The sequence below is a fragment of the Perissodus microlepis genome, chromosome 17, assembly GCF_051167445.1.
Source record: "Perissodus microlepis isolate ML-2025 ecotype Zambia chromosome 17, ASM5116744v1, whole genome shotgun sequence".
Lineage (NCBI taxonomy): Eukaryota > Metazoa > Chordata > Actinopteri > Cichliformes > Cichlidae > Perissodus > Perissodus microlepis.
This window is the reverse complement of record NC_140477.1, coordinates 11,396,430-11,418,884: the sequence shown is the minus strand read 5'-3', so window position 1 is coordinate 11,418,884 and position 22,455 is coordinate 11,396,430. Positions and strand designations below refer to the sequence as shown.

The window sequence follows — 22,455 nt, the reverse complement described above, 5'->3', positions numbered from 1 at the left end:
TGTTGCAAATTTTGATGGCGTTTTTCCCTTTTTAATATTTTCAGTAAAGTTTCATCATAACATTCACAATCTTGTCACCTTTTGTCCTGGTTTACCATTTTCACCTGGCTGTCCCTGTTGCACAAAAAAGACAGTCAGTTATCATCACCATGTCTATAAACAGCTAATTTGTATTTCAAGAAAAGTGTAACATGTTTACATTTTACTCTTTTGCCCTTACCTTCAGTAAATAATACCCCGGGGGATATGGGTACGGCAGTCCAGCTTCTTCATCATAATTTCCCTCTCTCCTCCTCTCCATCTCCTCCCTCATCCTCTCCCATTCCTCCCTCTGCCGCTCCAGTTCTCTTTCGCTTTCCATTTTTTCCCTCTCCTGCTCAGCCTCCCTCTCTTTCTCCAGCTCCTGTCTTTCTCTCTCCATCTCCAGCCTATCCCTCTCTCTCTCCATCTCCAAGTCCTCCTTCTCTTCTTCCTTCTCTTGATCTACACCTTCCTCTGTCTCCCAGTCATTGTCTCCACTTCTCTCCTCCTCCTCATAGACTGGATCAGGGACTGGTTTTAAATCAGGCATTAACTCTTCCTCTTTTTCCATTCCCCAATCTTCCACTTCTGCTTTTGTCTCTTCCTCTCCTCCACCTATTGTTTCTGTGGGAACCTCTGTCTCTGTATCGATGTATCTCCATCTCTCTCGTGCTTCTTGTCTCTCACTCCGGCTGTGTGTCTGAAGGCCTGGATTTTCTTTTTCATCCTTCTAAAAACACAAATCAGTGTATTTGTAAGTCATCTATCCATCTGGATTTGGATAAACACTTGACCTCTACTGTTGAAAACAGACTTACGCTCCAGATTTTGTAACCCTGAGCTCCAGAGGAGATGTGCTGTAATTTAAATGAGTACAAAGCAAAACTTTTTTAGATGCAAATTGATTTTAATTTTTTAAAACATGGAACTATCAGATGAAAATTAGTACTTGCTGTGCCTTCTTAAACCGATTTCGTCCTCCTGGGGCACCTGGCATGAACGCCTAAAACACACAGATTTTACTTCATGATTTAAAAAAAAAAAATCATTCATTAGTCTTCTACAAAAACAGGTGATGCTTACCATGGAGTCAGGCCAAAATGTTCCTCTTTTCACCCTGATTTCAGGTTGAGGCACTTCCATCTCCCACAGAGCCTTCATAAGCAAATTTAGCAAATCATTTATGATGATTGATGTTTATATACTTTGTAAGTGCTGAGCCACCTCTAATTTTTTTATATTGTTTGAGGAAAATGGGAAACACACATGTGCAGGCATACACAAAAACACAGCATCTGACATTGTGTTTTCAGTTTGTACAATTCTTAAAAAGGTGAAAGTCCATTTGCTATTATCATCTTTATTTTTTAACACAGCCAGAAATTGTCCAGGCTTCTGGAAGAGCATTCAAAGCTCTTCTTTGAATATTTACTGTCTTCAACAGGTCTGGGCTCTGGGAAGGACAATCGTGACTGTTTGCCAATCAGAAACTTTCCTTCTGATGTTATTGCATAGTGCATCAAAATCGGACAAGGTCACCAGTGGCTGAAATGCAACCCTAAACCGTGACAGAGCCTCCACCATGTTTTACAGATGGCTGTAGATATTCACTGTTGTACTGCTTTCCTGACCTCCTCCACAGATAATGATGATTACTTACCAAAAACTCTAAAGTTTGTTTCATCTCTTAATCAGACCTGTTGTCACTGGTTTTCAGTCGAGTTCTTGAATGGCTTCTTTCTGATGAGGCTTCAGGTATCGGTGGGGGTATAGCTCAGTGGTAGAGCATTTGACTGCAGATCAAGAGGTCCCCAGTTCAAATCTGGGTGCCCCCTTCAGATATACTCACTGCTTTCTTTGTTATTCTGAACTACTTATTTACTTCCACGGAACCAAGTTTTTAATCATACTAGTATTCTGTTGCTGCTTTTCTGTATTTATTATGTTGATGTCTCTTTTTTTCCCCTTGCGCAATATTTTGGCAGATCTGCAATTTCCATAGCCCTTCCACCCTTACTTATTATTTATTATATTCTAGTGTACATAGTAGGGCAGCACGGTGGTTAGCACCGTGGCCTCACAGCAAGAAAGTCCTGAATTCAATTTCTCCATTGGTCTGTGGTCTTTCTGTGTAGAGTTTGCAAGTTCTCCCCCGATCCTCTGGCTTCCTCCCACAGTCCAAAGACATGCACTTAGTGGGATTAGGTTAATTGAAAACTCTAAATTCCCATAGGTGTGAATGTGAGGGCAAATGGTTGTCTGTTTCTATGCGTTAGCTCTGCGACAGTGTGGTGACCTGTCCAGGGTGCCCTAAGATAGCTGGGATAGGCTCCCACGACCCTGAAAAAAGGATAAGCAGATGGATGGATGGATAGTGTTCCTGTATATTGTCTTATATATCTGTATATTGTCTTTTACTTTCACACCTTGTGGTCTTGTTACATAATTTCATTGTGCAAGCAACTGTACAATGACAATAAAAAGGTCTAAGTTCAACAGATGGATCAACTGAATGACCAGGTGTCTTTGCTGGATTTTTCCTGATTCTTAAGGACACGACTTTCAGATACAGACATCTACTGCATAGTTTGTGTGTGCGTGTGTGTGTGCGTGTGTGTGTGTGTTTCTTGTCCGGTTTCTCAGATTCTTTCAGAACACCCTGCACTGAAAAAAATATGCAGGTTTTTGACTAATACCTCTTCGGGAATTATCATGTTATGTATATTCAAATTTTGTCAAATTCAAGATACAACGCTGGCTCACCTCTTGAGTTAGGTGCTATTTTATGCTTGGATAATTAACAGTTCAGTGTGAAGTAGCTAAACAAACAAATTTGAAAAAAAATGCATATTAAGGTACAAGACTACACTAAAAATGAGTGAAAAAGCAGTCAATGTCCAAAAAAAACCTTCACAAGAAACTTCAGAAAGCCATGAGAACTATTGCTCAAGAGGACTTTTAAAAATGAGAAGAAAGTCTGGCTCCTTGGAAGCAAAATATAAAGAAATCAGGGGTGGCTCAAGACTTTTGTGGAGTACTGTACGATGAGAAAAAAGGAGGAAGACACAGAGTTGTTTAGAAAGTCACTTTTACTTAAGCACACATGCACAGAGAGGTTAAACACAGACAATATAATTATAAAGATAAATTTCACCAGCGTAACAAGTGTTTGATCTGGCTACATATGTGTTTATAGTAAAACTAGATTCTAAATATTATCTATGGTATTCACAGGGTATGGTAAAGTAAGAAACCCTTAGTATTTCCATGTTTTAATAAATAAAATGTCTGTATTTCCTGAAGTATGTATGCAAATTGTTGTCATATTTGAGAAAGCTTACTTCTATTTTATTTACTGAAAAATACTTGTCATAAATAAATTAGGAGTTTCTGGCAGGGTAAGTAAAGCTATACTGGTTTTTACACTGACCAAGCTTAAAAAAACACAACCTATATATGAGGACAGTTTTCAGGTGCCTAATTTTCTATAAGCCACAACAAGAGAAAAACACTCTGGTATGGTATACGGTATTTTTTTGGTGAGTGACATTGTCTCTGTGCGGAAAGAAGTCCCCCCTCATGAAACGACGTTGTTCAGGGTTCATCACCAGAGAAAACGGTTCACAGTTTATTCGCACTCTCCGTGTAGTGCTTTCTTATGAATGATTAAGACTCTATAGTCTCAGTCTCTCGGGAATTAAGAGATTTCCTGTTTAAAAAAACGAGAGAGAGAAAGTATTAAAAGTAACTCTCTGGATTTTTTTCTCAGTAAATCATTCATGAACAGCTGGACTAGACTACATTTTCTGCTCATTTGCATTCAGACAAGCTTTAGAGAAATCATGCTAAAAGCATGCCACTCATGCTTTGGTCATTATTGGTCATGTATTCACATCAGCCTTAAACAAACACTTGCATTATTTTGCACTGGTGAAATTTTCATCAAAAGCAGAAGAAAGAAAGGGGTCTTGAAAATGATGAAAGTGCTGCTTATGGTTTATTTATTGACAACTGCAGTTAAGCCCATTCGCTGTTTTATTCAAGCACTTGCAGATCAATTTCAGGACCCTTGTGCATAAGTGCAAATAAAGTTTTGCATTCCAAGGCATGCAAAGGTCTTTAAGACGGAAGCCTGTAGAACTTAAAATGAAAACTCCACCTGATCTGGTTCTTCTGTTGCCGAAGGAGGTGTAGACTGAAAAGACACATCAGAATTTTAAAGTTAAAATGTCACTTGGAAAGTCAAGCATAATACAAAGAAAGAAAAAGTAAACAATGCCCTATTTCTCATGAGCACCGAGCTGCCCAGGAATACCTTCTCTATATTATCAGAGGGTCGAGAGGGTGACTCTGTGGTTGGCAAGATAACCTGGGGGGGACAAATAAGTACACAAGTCTGAATGCAAAACCCCCCAGCATATTGGTAACTTTTACAACGTTTTTTAAAAAAGTGACTTTTTTTTGTCATTACTCTGAATGTTTGCACTTATCTGCCATTAAAATATGAAGCTAGCAGGTTTCAGTGTTTTGTATTATTATAGGTAAAAGTATTGAAAGTTGCTCTGTGATGTCAGTTTCTGTTTATTGAAAGAAGACTGGATAGCTACTGTTAAACTTAATGCTAAAAATTGGGACTTTTTTTGACACTATCACACATCCAGAGTACACTCAGAATATAACAACACTTTAATATGCAAACTGCAGAGGAGCTGAACACAAGCCCTTTTACCAGAAGAGCCTCAGTCATCCCTAAAATGTCCATGCAACATGTGGCTCAGGCTCTTTTGCCTATACTGACTGAACTACCGGGGTTTATTGTGTGTCCAGGGCATTCTTATATCATGCGAGCACCAGTTATCTGGACTTTAGGCTTTTTTCATTATCATCAGACATCAGTGGATAATGACAGTGTGGTGGGAGGGTTTGGTATGTTGGATCAGTTGTAGGAGGGAGAGGTGGGGCAGGATGGTTGAGGGTAGCAACACCAACTAGGTGGAGAAGAACACCTAGTCTGCTGATCCTTCTTTCTCCCATATAGTAGGTGCAAAGCTGGAGAAATGGTGAAGAATGTGCAGGGTGAAGCACAGCAGGTAGCTATGCACTGACTGCATGCTGGCAGTCAGTGGGTGATTTCTTCTCTTTCTGCTTTATAATAAAGAACTGCGTGTCCGTACAATTAAAAAGCTTCCCTTTATAATTTCATTCTTAGTGGAACCTGGCAGAGGTCCCTGGCTTGTTTTGTGCTTGAATGAATAAAAATGATCAAAAGATAAATACCGAAGATAGCACAACATTTGTTTCACCTGTGCATCCGTTTCTCTGTCTGAGAAGACTGTTATAGGTTGACTTAAGGTCTCGACTTGGGCAGGAGTGGGTGTGGGCAATTGTTCCTTACAAATCAAAAGCAACACAAATGTATTATTGTTCAGGTAAAACAGAAATGTTTATTACTTTTAGTTAGCTATTGGGCTACAAATGATCACCTTATCATCCACTGGATGAGGAAATTCATCTGTTTGGACGTCAAGCTGCGCATGTTAAAGAAATTGAACACATGTCACATTAAAAATGAATCATAACATTTGTACCCAGTCCAGCTGAAACAGATGAGAGAATATTTACCTGTCTGTTTTCCCCGAAGTCCCGAGGGATTAAGGGGTCAATTGTGGTAAGTTCTTCCTATTTGAAAAAAAATTTTTAAAAATCACGTCATAACTTTTAAACACTCAAGCCCACGGTAGATGATGTGGAGAGCAGATGAAGTGGGCTCTAATGACAAACTAATTTATTCTTAATAATTAAGATTAGGTAGTGGGTATGTCATTAATCAGATCTCTGCAGCATTTGTGTGGGCGCAGATATAATTCAGTCTCCAGAGATACTGCTACGAAGAAAAAACAAAAAACAAAAAAAAACGAAGGTGACTGGATGATGAGTTTGGCAGGGCTGTTAACAAGAAGGCGCTCACAATTCTCTAAATGAGGAACAACCCCACATCATCAACATCACATTAAAATTAAGCTTCCAACGGTGCATCAATTACTGATTTATTATTGCAGCTGCCTACCTCGTATTCATAACTGTAATCCTCGCCGTTATAAAACTCGTCTTCTTCATCTTGCCTGGCCTCTTCACTTGTCTTAGGATAAAAAAGAAATAGCAATTATTACAGGAAGGAATTGTGGCACAGCATTATTTATCACGTGTGAATAACTGGAATAACTGGAAGACATCAACGAGCAAGCAAATGTAATCTGCTAATATTACAGTGAGAAGCAGATGGACATTAGGATCAATGCATGCTTTTAGTTAAATGAGGCATATTGTGGGTGCAAAACATGGTTCATTCAGTGTGTTTATATTCATGTTTTATGTTTTAATTTAGGGTTATGTTTCATTAAATCTTTTTTTTATAAAGTTATGTTTGTATTTTGCAAGGTCAGACAGCCATGTTAGTTGGTGCATTTTAATATAGTTGGGGCTGAAGTGAAGAAACGTTTCTGGGTTTATTCTGATCTGTTGTTCAAGGACATTTACCAAGCGTTGTCTCTGCCTCCTATGTCGTCCTTTATTTCCTTTGCCCTGGTTAAGAAGTTCACAATCAGAGAGAGAAAAGATGAAGGTTTCCCATACTTCAGAAGTTGTTGATGATCAAGTTCTAAACTGCAGCTGATAAGTTTAGGGAAATGAGTAATTAATGTTTATCAAAAATGAATAAAAATCCCATTAAATTAGGATGATTAAAAACCATTAAATCTAGTTTTACCAAACAGTTTAGAGCTGTTTATTGTATTTATAGGACCATACCTGATGTTTTACATGTTTCAGCCCATCTGATTTATGTGTATATCCCTTTAAAGACTGAACCATTAGATAATTACTAGAAAACTCAAAATTTGTGTTTTTTTAACCTTGTGACAATTTTTATAAAATTTAATGAAATAGTAATTTGCAAATATGAGTTTTAATTTGAATCATATTTGCTAGATCTGGCATTTTAAAATATGATACACTACGCATGTGATTTAAATATATATAGACACATATACTCTGCCTCCCCCGCAAAACATGGATTAAACTAAGGCTCATATGATGAATGGCAAGAGTTTATTTAACCCTAACTGATGCAGTGAGTTGTCAAAGCAGAAGACATGATGATTTTCCATAGTCGGGGAAAAGACCTGCGTTGAGAAAGAAAACAACTAAGGAGACTGGTGAAACTTTTAAAAATAACTTAACTAACACATTATTAAAGGATAGTGGTGTGCCATCATCTTCGAGGACGTATGGCGATCAGTGAGAGAATTGGAGATCGATTGGTGAAATCAAATCATAGTCAAAGTAAGAACATTTCCTTTTGACCTTGGGTTGCTTCACTTGGTCAGATCATGGTTGACCACCATTATGTGCCGAAAGAATGAACTTATCCCAGGGATATTCTAAAACTGAGGTCCAGATCACCAGGCCGAGGACTATTTTGCACTGGGCTCCAAAGAAAGAATAAATTTGTTTAAAAATGTATTTCTGTTTGGAGTTTGCATGTTCTCCCTATGTTTGCGTGGGTTCTCTGCGGTACTCTGGCTTCCTCCCCCCCTTCGTGACCCTGAAAGTTATAAGCGGAAGAGAATGAATGGATGGATGGATGGATGGATGGATGGATAGAGTTTCGGGTATTTTATTTTTCCAAATAATGACACTTTCACCCAAACCTTACTCTTGCACTTAACTCTTTTTCCATGCATCACAAAGTCTGAAAACCCAGTGACCCCAAAAACAAATGTCACTGGAGAACTTCTTTGAACAGGAAGAAAGAGCCAAAGATGAGTCACCAGAGGGATCTCAGAATGCCAAACAAAAGAAAGAAAGAGACTTTTAAAAATCATACTTCAATTAAGAGGTACATCGCGAGATTCACACCCTCCACATTCGCTTGGTATAATATACAGCGACTGGCTAGCTAATGAAGTCTCACAGTCCACAGAAAAATTGTCCAGCGTTAAACTGGTCGATGGTACAAAAACGATTGGGAACCGCTGTTCTAAGATATCAGTGTCAGGAATCATCGGGCTCAGATTGTTAAAGAGCGGCTCAGGGCACATGAGACATTATTTTACACATGAACTGACCACCACAGAGTCAAGAACTTAACCCCACTGAGAATTTCTGGGATGTGCTGGGGAAGACTGAATCCAAGATCTTAGAGAAAAATAAATGCAACACTGTACGACAACACATAACGCTGCATAAGCTTATCGAAACAATATCTTCAAAGATAAACGTGGATCCAACAAAATATTAGACTTTGCAACTTTATTTTGGCTGGGCAGTGTATACTAACCACTAGTGACAAATATATTTTAAGGGATTCTTCAAACTATAATCAATGCATATTTAAAGAACACATTATCAGTTGATAACAGAGACACAAATATCAGCTTTCAGGTATTTTTGTGGCACCCTAGACGTGACTCACATTAACTTCTTTCATGCCTTTAACTTTGTTACCATAACTTAGTGCAGCCCTTAAAATTAAAGAATAAAACTCACATCATTCTCACTAAAATGTAAACGTTAAAGAATTTTCCATATTTAGATTTCCTGTTTCACTGGTGCTACAAGTGCACTTTCCCAAATCTACATTACTGTGCAGTAATATCACAACTGAGAGTCCAAATCACTTAAAATTAGCATAAACATCAAAACAGAAGCATCCATTTAGTAAAAGCTGATGTGTATGCTAAGTAGAAGAGATAAGCTAAAACATCAAACACCTGTATGGTCCTTTGGTAATATGCATTCATTGTAAACCGATGGAGAAGTATCCCATTTTCCATCCTCTATCTAAAACCCAACCCTCAATAAGACAGTTATGGTAGCTTTACTTTCCCACGTTCCCTGTTCTTCTTCTTTTGTCCTGAATTCTTCTTCAGTGAGTCCTCCTGAGTGAGGAGAACAGTCTCCATTACAGATTGAGGTAACCCTGAAAACATCTGACAGACAAATTTTAACTTTAAATGCAATCTGAATATAAATAACACCAATATTTCGTAATGTAGGATTGTTTAGATTTTCAAAGTATAACATGTACATCATTAGAGTTTACAAAGCATTTTATGAAATATTATGTGAATGTTAGATATATATTAATTACTTTTATGACTTTTTTAGGAATTATTGTGAAGTTTATTTGCATTTTATTTCTTTAAATAAAGGGAATAATAGAAAATATAAAAAAGAAAAATGGCACTGAAAGTTTACACTCCGTCTTTCTTCCATCTAAAAGTGCCTAAATATGAAATGTGACAGCCTTACCTCATTGGTCATTGTATAATTGGAAGTAGAATTGACTACAGTCAGATTAACTTTGAAGGAAGTTTCAGTACTGTCTACTGTCTCCTTTAAATTGGTCTCAATCGTGTCATGCTCTGGTTCTCCATTCAGCGTGTTGACGGTCCATAAAGTTGGATCCTCTGCAGTTTCATTTAAAGGGTCCTTCAGTGAGAGAAGTAAAAAAAAATACATATTAGTGACAACTGGTGATAAACTATATCAAACACAGTTTCATTTCTCCAGGATCATGGTGAAAACATTTAAAGCCACACGAGCTCAAATAAAATGCAAATGCACAAAGGTATGAGATGGCTGAAAAACTCAAGATTACACAGAACCTTAAACAATAAATATCAAGGACTGTTAGTAGAACAATAAATATTCAGAACATGAGCTGTACATTGTTTGATGAAGCATGGACTCGCCAAGCTGCTGCAAACAGTTCTCAGAGATTTTGGACCACACTGACATGATAACAACACATAATTGCTGCAAATTTGTAGGCTACAGTGAGATGATTTGAGCTTTGTTGCATGATGTGTTATCTTCCTTGAATCAGCCACCAGAAGATGGGTACATTATGGTCATAAAGGGTCAGTAGCAATGTTGAGGTAGGCTGTGCATTTAAACAATGCTGAGTTGGTACTAAGGGCCTTAAAGTGTGCCTACAATATATTCCCCACACCATTACACCTCCACCAACCTGAAGACACAGGATGGATCCATGCTTTTACGCAGTTTACATCAAATTTTGACCCTATCATCCAAATGTCAAAGTAGAAAAATCACAGGAAAGACTCAGGCAGTGTTTTTCAAACCTCCACTTCTCCAATTGTGGTGAGTCCATGAGAATTGTAGACTACAGTTTCCTATACTTAGCTGACAGGAGTGGTACCTGTCAAAATCAAGCTCATGTTGAATTCAGTAGATCATCTTGAACATGCAGTGTTTTGTTGCCATATGATTGGCTGATTAGATATTTGCGTTAACGAAAAGTCGAACAGGTGTACCCACTAAAATATGTGGTAGGTTAATAGGTTCATTATTGTTCCTAAGCATTCTCTTAAGACTAGGCTGAGGTTACGTACAACCAAGAAAGATTCAGGAGGCTGGCCGTCTACATCAGTGTCCTCAAAAGTGTCTGCTTTTGACAGAGGTCTGCTGGTGACGTCAAATTTCTCCGAACTCTATCAAGAAAAAATAAAATGCATAGCAGTAGTAGTCGTTTTGAAAAGTTTGAGCTATTGGAAACAAGAAATGTAAACATGCAGTATACAGTCTAAAAATAACATCAGACACTTCTTTGAGTCTACGTACTGTGTAGTCAGTGATGACGTTGGAGTTGTGCCTTTCTGTGTTTTCTTTTGTTTTCTTGGAGTTGCTGAGCACATGAAGCAGCTCCTCTATGCCATCCTGCAGCAACCTGTCAATCAAAGCCTTCAGCAAAGGAAGCTGAAAAAAGCTTTTATTTAGACAGCTGAACTCTACTTTTATTACACTACTGCATATTTATACAATGTGGTGCAAAGAGCTCACCTTTATACCGTAGGCTTCAAACATTGTCTCAATGTCCTAAAGTCGAGTGAAAATACATTGTTCAGATACTTAATAATGTAAAATGAGAACATGTATGCCACAGAAGAAATTATTATATCCTTTATTCAACCTTCATCTCAAGAGATTTTCCTGGAGCTCCAGCGTCACCCTGCAGAAACATGAAAATAAATGCAGTCGGCATAATGTAATTTCCATTCCCATGTTTCTGAGGTATAACTCAAATGAGCATTACCTTTTCTCCTTTCAGGCCTCTTTCTCCTTTATCACCCTGCAAAACAAGATAAATCAGCAACCAAGGCTATATTTCAGGGTTTATTTTAAGAACTCAGCCTCAATATAAGCACCATTACCACCTTACCTTCAATCCTGGAGAACCCTAAACACACAGAAACAGAGGAGCAGGACATTTGAACATGCATCTACAATGCATGACATCAAGCTCACCATATCTGTTCTCATTGTAGCCCACAATAAAAATAAGCACTGTAGTCATCACGGCATGATGACTTAGATTTCATGCAGGCGACAAGTGAATTATGCCATGCAACAGCAGAGATGATGTGCCATTTTTTAGAAAGCTATACATATGCAGAAACATGTGCGCAAGCATCAAACTCACAGTAGGTCCTGGAGGACCCATTGGCATTGGGAATGCTTGTCGGATTTCATCAATGGTAGCACCCTGAGAAGGGATAAATGGATATTAAGTCAAACTGTGTGATGTTTTTCTGAATCAACACCCAGCATAAATGAGGAATTAGTCAAACCAATGGTGATTACAGGAAGTAGTCTTAAACAAGTCACCAAAAATGAAGTCATTTTACATCATGTTTACCTCAGGAGTGACAAGCACCTGCCTCCCAGGCAAACCTGGAAGCCCTGGTTCACCCTTGCTACCATCTTTACCCTGAAAGAAACAAACAGCATCCTCCAGTTACAGCCTCAACTTCATCACTAAGTTGTGTTTTCCTTCATAAATGTGAATACACTTACATCAGCACCTGCATCTCCCTTGTCCCCCTGAAATGAAGAGTGAAGTTAACACAAGTAAATGGAGAATAAAAGCTTCATAAATGTTTTGATTGCTGCAGCAAATCTAAGAACCTTCTTGCCGTCATCTCCTTTGAGTCCTCTTTCTCCCTGTGAGAAAAAAGTAATTTCATCTAAAAAGAGCTAGAAAACAGCAAACAAATGTGCAAATTGGATAAAACAGTAATCCAGGTGATATCTAATAGCAAAGTGGTATAATTGTCAAATGTTTCTCACATCTTTTCCTGGCAGGCCCCTCTTCCCATCAATGCCAGGTCTCCCCTGTAGAGAAGAGGAAATGAAAAAGGAGATTGATCATTATCGTGGATAAACATGTGGCTCCCGCTAATTACACACCTGACGCAAGGATATATTTTGTTATATTGCCTTGAATGACTAAAGACTGTCACGATTAAAAGTGTATAAAAAATGGATGATAATGGTTTGCTGGAGTGAAACTCACAGGAGTCCCCGGTAAGCCAGGCATCCCAGCAATCCCAACCCGGCCTTGATCTCCTTTTTCTCCTTTCTGTTTACAAGCATAGAAAAAAAAAGTCTCCTTTTGCAAATATCAGCAAATTAAAATGACAAATGTTATTACAAACTGGACAAATTATCACTGAGGCAGTAAAACACACCACAGCAATGCAAAATAGCTGCTGACATGCTAAAAGCTTAGGTGTCTATAAGCACACATAAAGTTGATATACGGAACATAAAGACTGAAAATCATGACTGCATCTTAGCTTTTCTTTTCATTATTCTTTTTTGTTAAGTGAGATAATACACTGTAACTCAGTGATAACTTGTTTTATGCTAATATTAATAGGGCAGTAAACCATATACGGTAATGACATGAATTTAAGTTCCATAAAAATTCATCCACTCACCGGACCAGGCTCTCCTTTCTGTCCCTGGTCACCCTACGGTTACCATAAGACACCTTGTGAGCAAACTCTTACATGCATACCCTATATGTACAAATATACTGGGCCACTTACACATTACACCTACAAGTGCTGCTCTGCCATGGAAACTCATGTCATGAAGCTCCTGGCGCACAGTTTTTGTGCTGTTCATGCCACAGGAGGTTTGCAGTTTAGTAGTTATTGAGTCAGCTAAGTATTGGTGACCTTTAGACGCTATGCACCTTGGCACTCCATGACCCCTGCTCTGTAACTTTACATGGTCTACGTGATGTTTGCAATGATACTATTTAAAGAAATTTCCAAAACTGCCCTGCAGCAATAATGAGACCCTGCTACAGGAAAACACCGAGTTTTGTAAAGGCATATGGCATGGCTTGGTGGCAGTGGGAATGAAAAGATCTCATTTCAGAGATGAAGATCTGTGGCCCAATACTTTTTGTCAATATAGTGCACGTGATGCCATTTACATGGAAATTTTCAAAATATTTGAATGTGCAATTTCAATAAAACTATTTAATACTGTGCATTTTTATAACCTTCATTCCTGGTTTTCCTGGTAAGCCATCTAATCCATCTCTTCCAGAATCACCCTGCAAGGCAAACAGTTACATTAAACACACCTTTGTAATTAAACAAAAAAAAAAACAAAAACAGAACCACAGTAAGTGCAATTTAGATTTATGCACATGCATACCAAAGACTGTCCTGGTAATCCAGGTTTCCCCTCTGGACCCTGGACAGACACATTACGATGTTTCAAGACATTCAAGAAAAATATATTACTTTTGATTTAAAAAAAGAAATAGATAAGAATAGCGTAAATGAATTTAGGATCACTTTCTGTGTGGATGCCCCTTTAAACAGATTAACCAGGTTATATTAATGATCAGTTTTGTGTCCTGAAAGGTAAAAGTTAATGGACTTAATTTTTGGCTGTCCATAAATTAATGGCTGCTTAGTACTTCTAAAAAATAATAATAAGTACAAAAAACAGAATTAACGGTGATTAGCATGAATGATATAGTGCTGTATACTGCCCTCTTCCTGGTTTCTTCTTTTTTGCATATCTGCCACACTTTCATGTTTCAGATCATCAAACAAATGTTAATATTAGACAAAAACAACCCCAGTAAATACATAATGCAGTTATTAAACGATTATTAAAAACAGATCCAAAAAGTTATCCAAACCAACCTGGCCCTATGTCAAAAAGTTGTTTCCTCTAAAACCAATGAAGAAATGTTGGTTATGCCAACATTAGAAGCAAGAACTGTGATCAAGAGTTTGACGTAACTGGCAATGACTGTTTCACGTCGCTGTGAAGGAAAGTTTGGTCCACTCTTCTTTCCACAGTTGTTTTAATTCAGTTAGATTTTAGGATTTTCAAGCAGGAAAGGCACAATGCATTTCAAGGATAATGTCAAAGTGTTCTGATTATTCCCAGATTTTGACTTGGCCACTGCAAAACCTCGTGTTTTAGCTTCAGGGAGTTAACTGATGGTTGGACATTCTCCTTTAGGGTTTTCTGGGCTCAGAATTCACGGCTCCATCAGTTACAGCAAGGCGTCCAGGTCCTTAAGTAGCAAAACAGCTGTTAACCATCACTACCACCATCATTTTTGTTGTTGGTGTGTTTGTCGGTTGGTTGTTTTTAATGAACGGCTGTGTTACTTTAATGTGAGATTTTACAACAGATGTAAAAGTACTCAAACCTTCCAAAAGGTTCTGCTTTAGTCTCATCGGGTAATATTTACATTTATATTTACATTTTACAAAAATGTAATATCTCACATTTTTGGCAAATGTGAGACGAGACTTTGTCCTCTTTTTGGTACTGAATCGTGAACTTTAACTGAGACAAGCAAAGGCCGCAGCTCTTTAGTTGTTCTGGGTTCAGTTGTGATCTCCTGGATGAGTTGTTGATGGGCTCTTGGCTTCATTTTGAGTTTCCAGCCACTCATGTGAAGGTTCACTGTTGTAACTTTATTGCAGTTTATTGTTTGATAACAACATTTTGGTTATTTTGTAAGTGATTTAAGTGTTAGTCACATGTTTAGTGTGAGCTGTTAATTCTAGATTTAATTTTCTGCTAAAAGGGAGCATTTAACAGGTATTTTCATTAGAAAACTGCGTTTCCCAGAATCCTTTGTGGTAGACAAAAGTTACTCTGGGTTTAGCTAGCAAAAGGAAAGTTTTCGGGAAGCTATTATATGTTGCTCTGATGTCAAGCAGTTTATTTGTTGTACATTACCCTTTTTGAAGCCTTATATAAAGACTCTACAATTGATGTCCGATCCATTTTTTTGGCCAAGTGGATTCGCCACAACATTCACCACTGTTACAAGTTTTCTCCATTTGTGGATAATGGTTCTCATTGTGGTTCACTTGAGTACCAAACACTTAAAAATGGCTTTCCCGACCGATAGATGTCAGTGATCCTGTTTCTCTTCGTTTGTTGTCATGGCGTGATTTTTGAGCTCCTGGGCGTGGCTAGTGAAACTGAACTCAATGTTCAAAAAATGTGGGGGCAGTTAACTTTTTCATATAGGTTCGGATAGCTTTTTTTCCCCTTGATAAAAAAACATCGTCTTTTAAAAACAGAATTGTTTTTACTCAGGTTATCTTATATTAAAATTGGTTTGATGATTTGTAACATGTTAACGTGACAAATATGCAAACATTAAGAAAACAGGAAGGGGAAAAGACTTTCTCACTGCACTGCGTATCACATCCTGTTGGTTACTTCATATGGTGAAAATACTCACTTGTGGCCCAGGCGGGCCCATTTCTCCTCGCAAACCTGGCTGACCTGGCTCTCCAGGATCGCCCTGATAAGAAGGAAAGGGAAAAACCTTTAATTCTTCCTTAACTGAATGAATTTAAAGTTGCAATGTGCTATTCTTCAAATTACCTTAATTACTCTGGTCAGTATGTTGTCTGAACCAGTCTGATTGAATAAAATGACAGTTAAATTGTTAACAAACACAGTTTCAGTTGATTGGAAACAGACATAAGGTCTCATGGAGGAATGAGGCTTTTTACAAGCTGTGCTTTAACAAGCGCCTCTGTCAAACATGGTTGAACTGATCAAGTAATTATAGAGATTTGTTTACTTGTGTTCCCGGAGGTCCAGGCTTTCCCTTTATGACGATGACAGCACAATGAAAAGAAGACAGACAAAACACAGTTAAAATCTACAACGTCATAGTTCTAAACAAATTCAATATTTGCAAGACAAAGGAAAAATAGTTTGGTGCAATGAAGGATGGCAAACACACAAAAAACAAAGTTAATTACTCAACTTATCAAAAGGGAATGACACAGGAGGATAGCAGATTGAGAAGATATGAAACAGTGACTGACACAGAAGAATAATCAAAAGGCAGGCAGCCAGGAGAAAAAAACCAAACATGTTCACTGATGAGAGAGAGGGAGGGAGAGATGGTGGATACAAACTTACCGCCTCTCCTTTGTCACCTTTTTTGCCATCGGGACCCTTCAAAACAGAAAAGAAATCTCACGTAATGTTAAAGTTTTGCAATTTCAGTTGAATTATTACAGTTAGTTATAGTACAGTATAAAGCTACTGATCTGTACACACATACTAAGCAGAAAGATGAGGATCCTATAAGTGGATCTTCTTAAAAGTGTACATTTAATAAAGCATAGCATTAACTCAGGAAGGCCACAAAGTCAAACCCAGATCAGCTGGTTCAGTTCACCACCTTCTACACAGTGAAGTGTTTCAGCTGCTTCAGCAGGAGCACAGCTGCTGCATACCCCCAAGCCCCTTTGCAACCCACCTTTACCTCAGCTCTTCCTTTTAATGCTGTTTCTCAATTAATGAGTAATGTAAGACAGCTTCAAACAACAATCTTCTTTTGACCACAGTTGTGCTGACTGAAGTTTAATTATCATGGCAAAGAACTTACAGGTGGGCCAGGCTTGCCAGGGTCACCTTTTTCTCCAGTGTCACCTGGTTTTCCTGGTAATCCCAATGGACCCTGATCAACAAGTAGAAAGAAATGGAAGAATTTAGCCCTTGACTCATGTTTCACAAATAAAATTGTCAGATTTAAAGCCTGGCCAGCACTGTAACTACATATTCGGTATACTACATACTGATTTGTCGCATTTTCAGATTTTGTCAAAATACATTTTGAAGTTACTTTCTAAATTTTGTGGGAAGTATTGTTTTTCCTTTTTTCTTATTTGAACTATACAACTGTTGAACAAATACCCTGATTCCTCTTTCACCAGGCTCTCCAGCTGGTCCTTGTTCACCCTGCGAAAACAAATTAAATGACTCCGTGGAGGTAATATGTGACGCTGGGGATGATTATAGGGATGTTAAATCATTTTAAAAATAACAATCTTCAAAAGCAACATGTTTAAAAGTCCAAGCGCTGGTCAACAAAACAGTCACGTAACAAACAAATAGACTTTACCTTCATTCCCGGTTCTACTTTAGCTCCAGGTGCACCCTACACACAAAGTAAACAATAAATCTAAGCAGTAGGAAATATTTAGCCAAATGTGCTAACATTCACAATATACGTGTGAACAAAAGGGAGATAAAATAATTACATTTTTTCTGGTCCATTAGTTAAATTTTTCACACTGTGAGCATTTTTCTGACACCATTGTTTCTGAATGAACCTGTTTATCAAATTAAATCTGAACTCCACTGTACCTACCATACAAACAAAACTCATAGTTGCTGTAACGGCCACTCAGGATTTACTTACATCTTTACCTCTTAATCCCGGTTCTCCAGGATTGCCAGGTAATCCAATGCTCCCTTTTTCACCTTTAGAGCCATCTTTCCCCTGAGCAAAGACATGACCTCTGATTTACAATGTCAGCAAAAAAATGTATGCTTTAAAAATAAATAATTGGGGTTTTTAATTGTTTAATACAAATCTGTTGTAGAATTGTACAACATATTAACGGCCAGCTCAAATTGGGTTTTGGTTTTTTAAAAAAAAGTATTGTCTGTATTTACAAAAGTGGCAAGATTGCATCTAAGAGGTGGGCTGACTTTTGGAAGTGATCCTGCTCCATTTCTGGGAGTTCCTTTCTCAAGTCGTAAAATATAAGTAGAAGCATATTTAAATCAGTACACAAATTGATTTGCAACACACAATTTGCTGAGAATTGCACCGATATTGAGATCATATTTAGCCCATTTTTTGTACTTGATAATGAAATTAACTAACTGTGTTTAGAAAAGGAGCACAATGTTTGTAAATCACCTGTAAAGTCACCCTATGAGTACTATTGTACTGTTTTGCTCTGTTTAGCAATATGGCGAAATTCAATCGTTATTCAAGTGGTTCAATTAAGTGTTTTAAACTTTAAATGAAGTTAACATTTAGTAAACTTCTAAAACCAAAAAGAATTTTTGGCCATAAAAAAATATTTTTATCATGTCTATGCCTTGTCTATGTTTATGTCTACCCTTAGCTCCTATGAAGTTTTGCCTAGGCATGGATTTATCTGGCAAGATTTGCCAAACACTTGTTAAGCATGTGGAAAAGCCAGGTGTTGCGAAGCGCTCACAAAAGAAAGATCATGGATAAACGCAACAAATCATACATAATTTCAGGTAGACCCCTACATGACACTGAATAGCCCACCAACAAAACCTCTGTTTTCACTTGTAGCAACGTACTGTGCAAATTTCCCAAATGCAGCAGACTGCATAGAATGATTGTGTAGATTTTTTTTTTCACATCTGCCTCCTATTACTGGAAATTAGTGAAAAAGTATAGAAGAAAAACTAAAATTAAGCAAAGGTGTCAATCCAAAAATACAAAATTAATGTATGTGTTTATAGTCTATGTGTTCTTGAATACTACTGCTTGTTTTCACCTTGCATGTATTATTTTGACCCATTGTTTACAGAAAAAATAATTCATGAGAAGAACTTAATGTAACCAGTGATGACTCACCTTTTGTCCTGGTTTTCCTGATAAACCAACATTTCCCTGTAAACAATGAAACTAATAAAACATCTAACAACAACAACACACAGCAATTTCCTGCTTTATGATTCCAGGATGGCAACAGAGTTAAAGAATCAAATGACTCACCCTTTCTCCATTTTCTCCCTTTTGCCCCTGCTGTCCTGGAATCCCAAAACCAGGACTACCCTGCACATATCAAAACAAACCATAACCGTACCATAAAATGATATTCAGTTATTCTATTTGCTCTAATCCTGCAATAATAAAATTGAAATGACCATGATGGACAATATCTCTCCATAACAACCTTTTCTCCCTTGTCTCCTTGTTCTCCCTTTATTCCCTGAGGGCCTGTGGAACCAACTGGACCGATGTCCCCCTGAGAGAACACATGCACATACATGAGCACATGTACATCAATTGATAAGAGAAGGCTAAACCTCTCTCCACTCTAAATGGACCCTGTGGACTGTCATTAATTATGTGCCATCCAACAGAGCATTCAGTCTCCCTGAAAAAGCTAATGAGAGAAAATTTTTAATTGTGTTTGATAAGCAGGTCCATGAGATTGAGTCTGCAAAAATACACCAATTAATTAACAATGTTTTCAATTACTCACCTCTGGCTGATTTATTTTAACCCACTTAAGATAAATACGTGCACACAGCTTAGTCTGGTTGAGAAGAAATTAAAAAAGGTGTTACAGCACCCATAGTTTCAGTAGTTTAAATCCTTTTACTCAATGATAAAACCTTTACCTGGAACTAATAGTAATGTCCTTATTTTAATCTTAAATGCCTTAACTGCAGACGAGCAGCTCGTACCAACAGAAAAAGTTGTTATAATTGCACTTTACACAGAGTTTGCAAAGTCTCTTTGTACGCAGCTGAAAAAGAACAAAATTAAATCATCCAGGTTTCACAGCTGACTGCAACTACCACAGCATGACTTCTATATTAGGTTCTTATCTGTTATTATCTCACAGGTTTGAAACACGTGGTTAGCAACTAGTATGATTACTTCATTGTTTCCCATAAAAGAAAAACAACCCTGGAATAGGTGACGGGTACATCAAAAACCACAACCATTAGTAACTAGTAAGCATAGATCTAATTAAAAGAAAGCTAATCTATATCACAGCCTCCCTATTGCTGATCTGTGTCTGTTAAACTGACAGAGGGACAAATGAAAGTTTATAGAGGTTATGCTTACAAAAAGGGATCCTGTACCACTGTCCAGAATTTATTAGCTCAAACTCAGAATTCTAAATCTATAAAGGATTGTTAAAATCCTGCTAGCCAGCTAACCCCTGGACTGTCCAAAAATGTCTCAGGAAGGAACGAGTATTTCAAATCAAACAGACAAAAACTGTCTGATTTTACTAAAAGTAAGATGCTAAGTGTAGGTAATGAATGAACCCCCAAAATGTTGGCGTCTGCTCCTTGATGACTGTAGTTCCACCAACATGCAACTTTTTCTTTAAGTGTAATGAGACGCAGGGTTCATCCAATTACCAGCCAGGTGCCTGCCTGAATGTGAAACATGTATAAGAAGATGGCAAAAATGCAGGCTGAGATGGAATTATACAGGTAGCTAGCTGCACCGACTGCTGGTGACATGCTTTTTCTCTTTTGTGTGCTCTATATCCCACAGCTTTTGATCAGGTAGGCTGAAGTTAGCATATGGTAGATGGTGAGAAAGACACCAGTTTCCCTTTTCAGATGTCAGCCAGTCACACTGTAAAAGGAATTGCCTGGAAAGGCTGGTTAGTAACACTATGGGGGGATCTCATATGATAAAGGTGTAGATTATGGATGCTGTGACTTTAAAAACACCTTTCTTAATTTTTCCTTATGTAATTAAGAATATATAGTGCCCGATGATTGACTTGAAAACTATCCAGACCATACACTTGATGTCCTATGACAGCTGGAATATCCATCACCTCCTTCCTCAGAGCCCAACAGGTTAAGCATTTCTTCAAGGACATTTAAGGTTATTTGACATATTTGAAGTCTGTAATTAAGCTGAAAACAATGTTTTGGAAGAATGTTGATGTAGTATACACTGATTGGAAAAATCAGTGGTGAAAATAGAAACAGATCAGCAAAAGTTCTGGAAAAAGCTCACACACTGGTAACTTACCCTGGCCCCCTTTTTCCCAGCTGGACCAATTACCTGTTGTGACAGGGAAAAGACAGTTTAATAGCAAAGCCTCTATATACTAGGTTGAAATATATGAAATGGTTTTCTTACACCCTTCGCCGGGTCTCCAGCAGGTCCTCTTGGACCTTCATCTCCCTTTAATCCCATCGGTCCTGCCGGCCCCTAGAAATGTGAAGGTGAACTGTCAGTGCCACTTACGTTTTGACCGTTAACTCCAAGCCTCTCTGATAAAAGCTGTTTATTTTTGTTCCCAACTAATCAAAACCAATTTCTTCTTTTTATCATAAAAACTAATCTTGTTGAATGACTACAAAGCGTATTACAAAACACAGGAAGATGGCCCTCATGATGACAGTTTTTCCGGTAGCAATCTCTTCCAAAAGATTATGCTGCTTCAAATTAAAAATCACTGAAGCAGAAAAAAACGACCCATTTGCAAAACATACCCACTGAGGTTTGACAATTTGGCTCGTGGATGTATGCAATCATAACCATCTCTGATAGAGTGTAATCTTCCAAACCCAGAACAAAATGACTTCCTCATTTGTTCATTCATCAATCTAAATGTCTGCTTGGAGACATTAGCAAAAGTTATTAATAGGTTTAAAGCTAGTCTTTCAGTTTTCAGAGCTGGTGCAAAATAAAAACACTGCATTTGCCCCTCCCTTGTTTTTTATATTTCTTTATAGCTTTTGATAAATTCTTTTAACATCTGTTCCAATTTATTTCGATCTTCTCTAATCCCCACAGAGTCGAAGGTATACATACAGGTTCAAATATATGCATATTCTAATATACTGATATTTGGCTAAATGTGTCTCAGCAAGTTGCAGTTTGACGGGATGCTTTAGGTAGCCATCGACAACTGAAATCCCGCCAGGATAATTCTGGCTGGGGTCCTCTTGGCAGAATTTGTAGGATTCATTTAAACTGGTTGATTTTCTGGCATTTCCTGACTAAGCATAGTCTACAAATTTTCAAAAGGGTTGAGGTCGGGACTTTGGAAAGGCCACTACAGTGTTTGTGTTTGGAGACAGTCCTTGTTTATTATTCCATTACTTGTGCAATATACCAGCACCACTGGCAACAAAACAACCCCAGAGCATGATGCTGCTACCACCATGCTTGAAAGTTGGTGCAGTGTTCTTAGGTTTGAAAGTCTCATCCATACTCCTCCAAAAGTAGTAGCAGGATAATTCAGTCTTTGTCAGACAATAAGGATTTTCTCTTTTCTTTTAAAGCTCTTAAAACCTTTAAACTTTTAGATCTCTGACATAAACTATATATGTGTCTGCCCAACTTATCACTTTGTAGATCATCTCATCGAGGTCTCTTAATTGTTCCATGCTCTTACCTTAAAACAAGAGCCAATCACACTAATGAGGTTTCAGAAAAGCCTTTCTTAGTTTTCTATAAGTTAGCTTTCTGCAATTATTATGGGCTGCAGTTTATAT

The 22,455-nt window shown here is 37.8% G+C and overlaps 1 protein-coding gene and 1 non-coding gene across 2 annotated transcripts in view; one reads left to right on the top strand and one right to left on the bottom strand.

Moving 5' to 3' along the window:
* col7a1l (collagen type VII alpha 1-like) overlaps positions 1-22,455 on the bottom strand; it is a 72,387-nt gene that overhangs the window by 19,443 nt on the left and 30,489 nt on the right. Inside the window, exons 43-84 of the mRNA XM_084910364.1 lie at positions 21,092-21,163; positions 20,981-21,013; positions 19,143-19,214; positions 18,962-19,021; positions 18,821-18,856; positions 17,615-17,695; positions 17,315-17,350; positions 17,107-17,151; positions 16,799-16,870; positions 16,327-16,362; positions 15,980-16,006; positions 15,778-15,813; positions 15,632-15,694; positions 13,561-13,599; positions 13,403-13,456; positions 12,828-12,860; positions 12,401-12,466; positions 12,175-12,219; positions 12,013-12,048; positions 11,902-11,928; positions 11,744-11,815; positions 11,528-11,590; positions 11,267-11,284; positions 11,141-11,176; positions 11,018-11,056; positions 10,888-10,923; positions 10,669-10,803; positions 10,440-10,538; positions 9,334-9,513; positions 8,904-9,011; positions 6,559-6,603; positions 6,089-6,160; positions 5,644-5,700; positions 5,505-5,549; positions 5,325-5,411; positions 4,337-4,390; positions 4,181-4,216; positions 1,105-1,176; positions 971-1,024; positions 840-878; positions 221-751; positions 79-114 (exon numbers count right to left, since the gene is read on the bottom strand). Coding sequence (XP_084766490.1) covers positions 79-114; positions 221-751; positions 840-878; positions 971-1,024; positions 1,105-1,176; positions 4,181-4,216; positions 4,337-4,390; positions 5,325-5,411; positions 5,505-5,549; positions 5,644-5,700; positions 6,089-6,160; positions 6,559-6,603; positions 8,904-9,011; positions 9,334-9,513; positions 10,440-10,538; positions 10,669-10,803; positions 10,888-10,923; positions 11,018-11,056; positions 11,141-11,176; positions 11,267-11,284; positions 11,528-11,590; positions 11,744-11,815; positions 11,902-11,928; positions 12,013-12,048; positions 12,175-12,219; positions 12,401-12,466; positions 12,828-12,860; positions 13,403-13,456; positions 13,561-13,599; positions 15,632-15,694; positions 15,778-15,813; positions 15,980-16,006; positions 16,327-16,362; positions 16,799-16,870; positions 17,107-17,151; positions 17,315-17,350; positions 17,615-17,695; positions 18,821-18,856; positions 18,962-19,021; positions 19,143-19,214; positions 20,981-21,013; positions 21,092-21,163 — 2,883 coding nt within the window. The remainder of the gene's footprint in view (positions 1-78; positions 115-220; positions 752-839; positions 879-970; positions 1,025-1,104; positions 1,177-4,180; positions 4,217-4,336; positions 4,391-5,324; positions 5,412-5,504; positions 5,550-5,643; positions 5,701-6,088; positions 6,161-6,558; positions 6,604-8,903; positions 9,012-9,333; positions 9,514-10,439; positions 10,539-10,668; positions 10,804-10,887; positions 10,924-11,017; positions 11,057-11,140; positions 11,177-11,266; positions 11,285-11,527; positions 11,591-11,743; positions 11,816-11,901; positions 11,929-12,012; positions 12,049-12,174; positions 12,220-12,400; positions 12,467-12,827; positions 12,861-13,402; positions 13,457-13,560; positions 13,600-15,631; positions 15,695-15,777; positions 15,814-15,979; positions 16,007-16,326; positions 16,363-16,798; positions 16,871-17,106; positions 17,152-17,314; positions 17,351-17,614; positions 17,696-18,820; positions 18,857-18,961; positions 19,022-19,142; positions 19,215-20,980; positions 21,014-21,091; positions 21,164-22,455) is intronic.
* On the top strand, positions 1,785-1,856 carry trnac-gca (transfer RNA cysteine (anticodon GCA)). The gene has a single exon. It is a non-coding gene; the product is annotated as a tRNA-Cys (tRNA).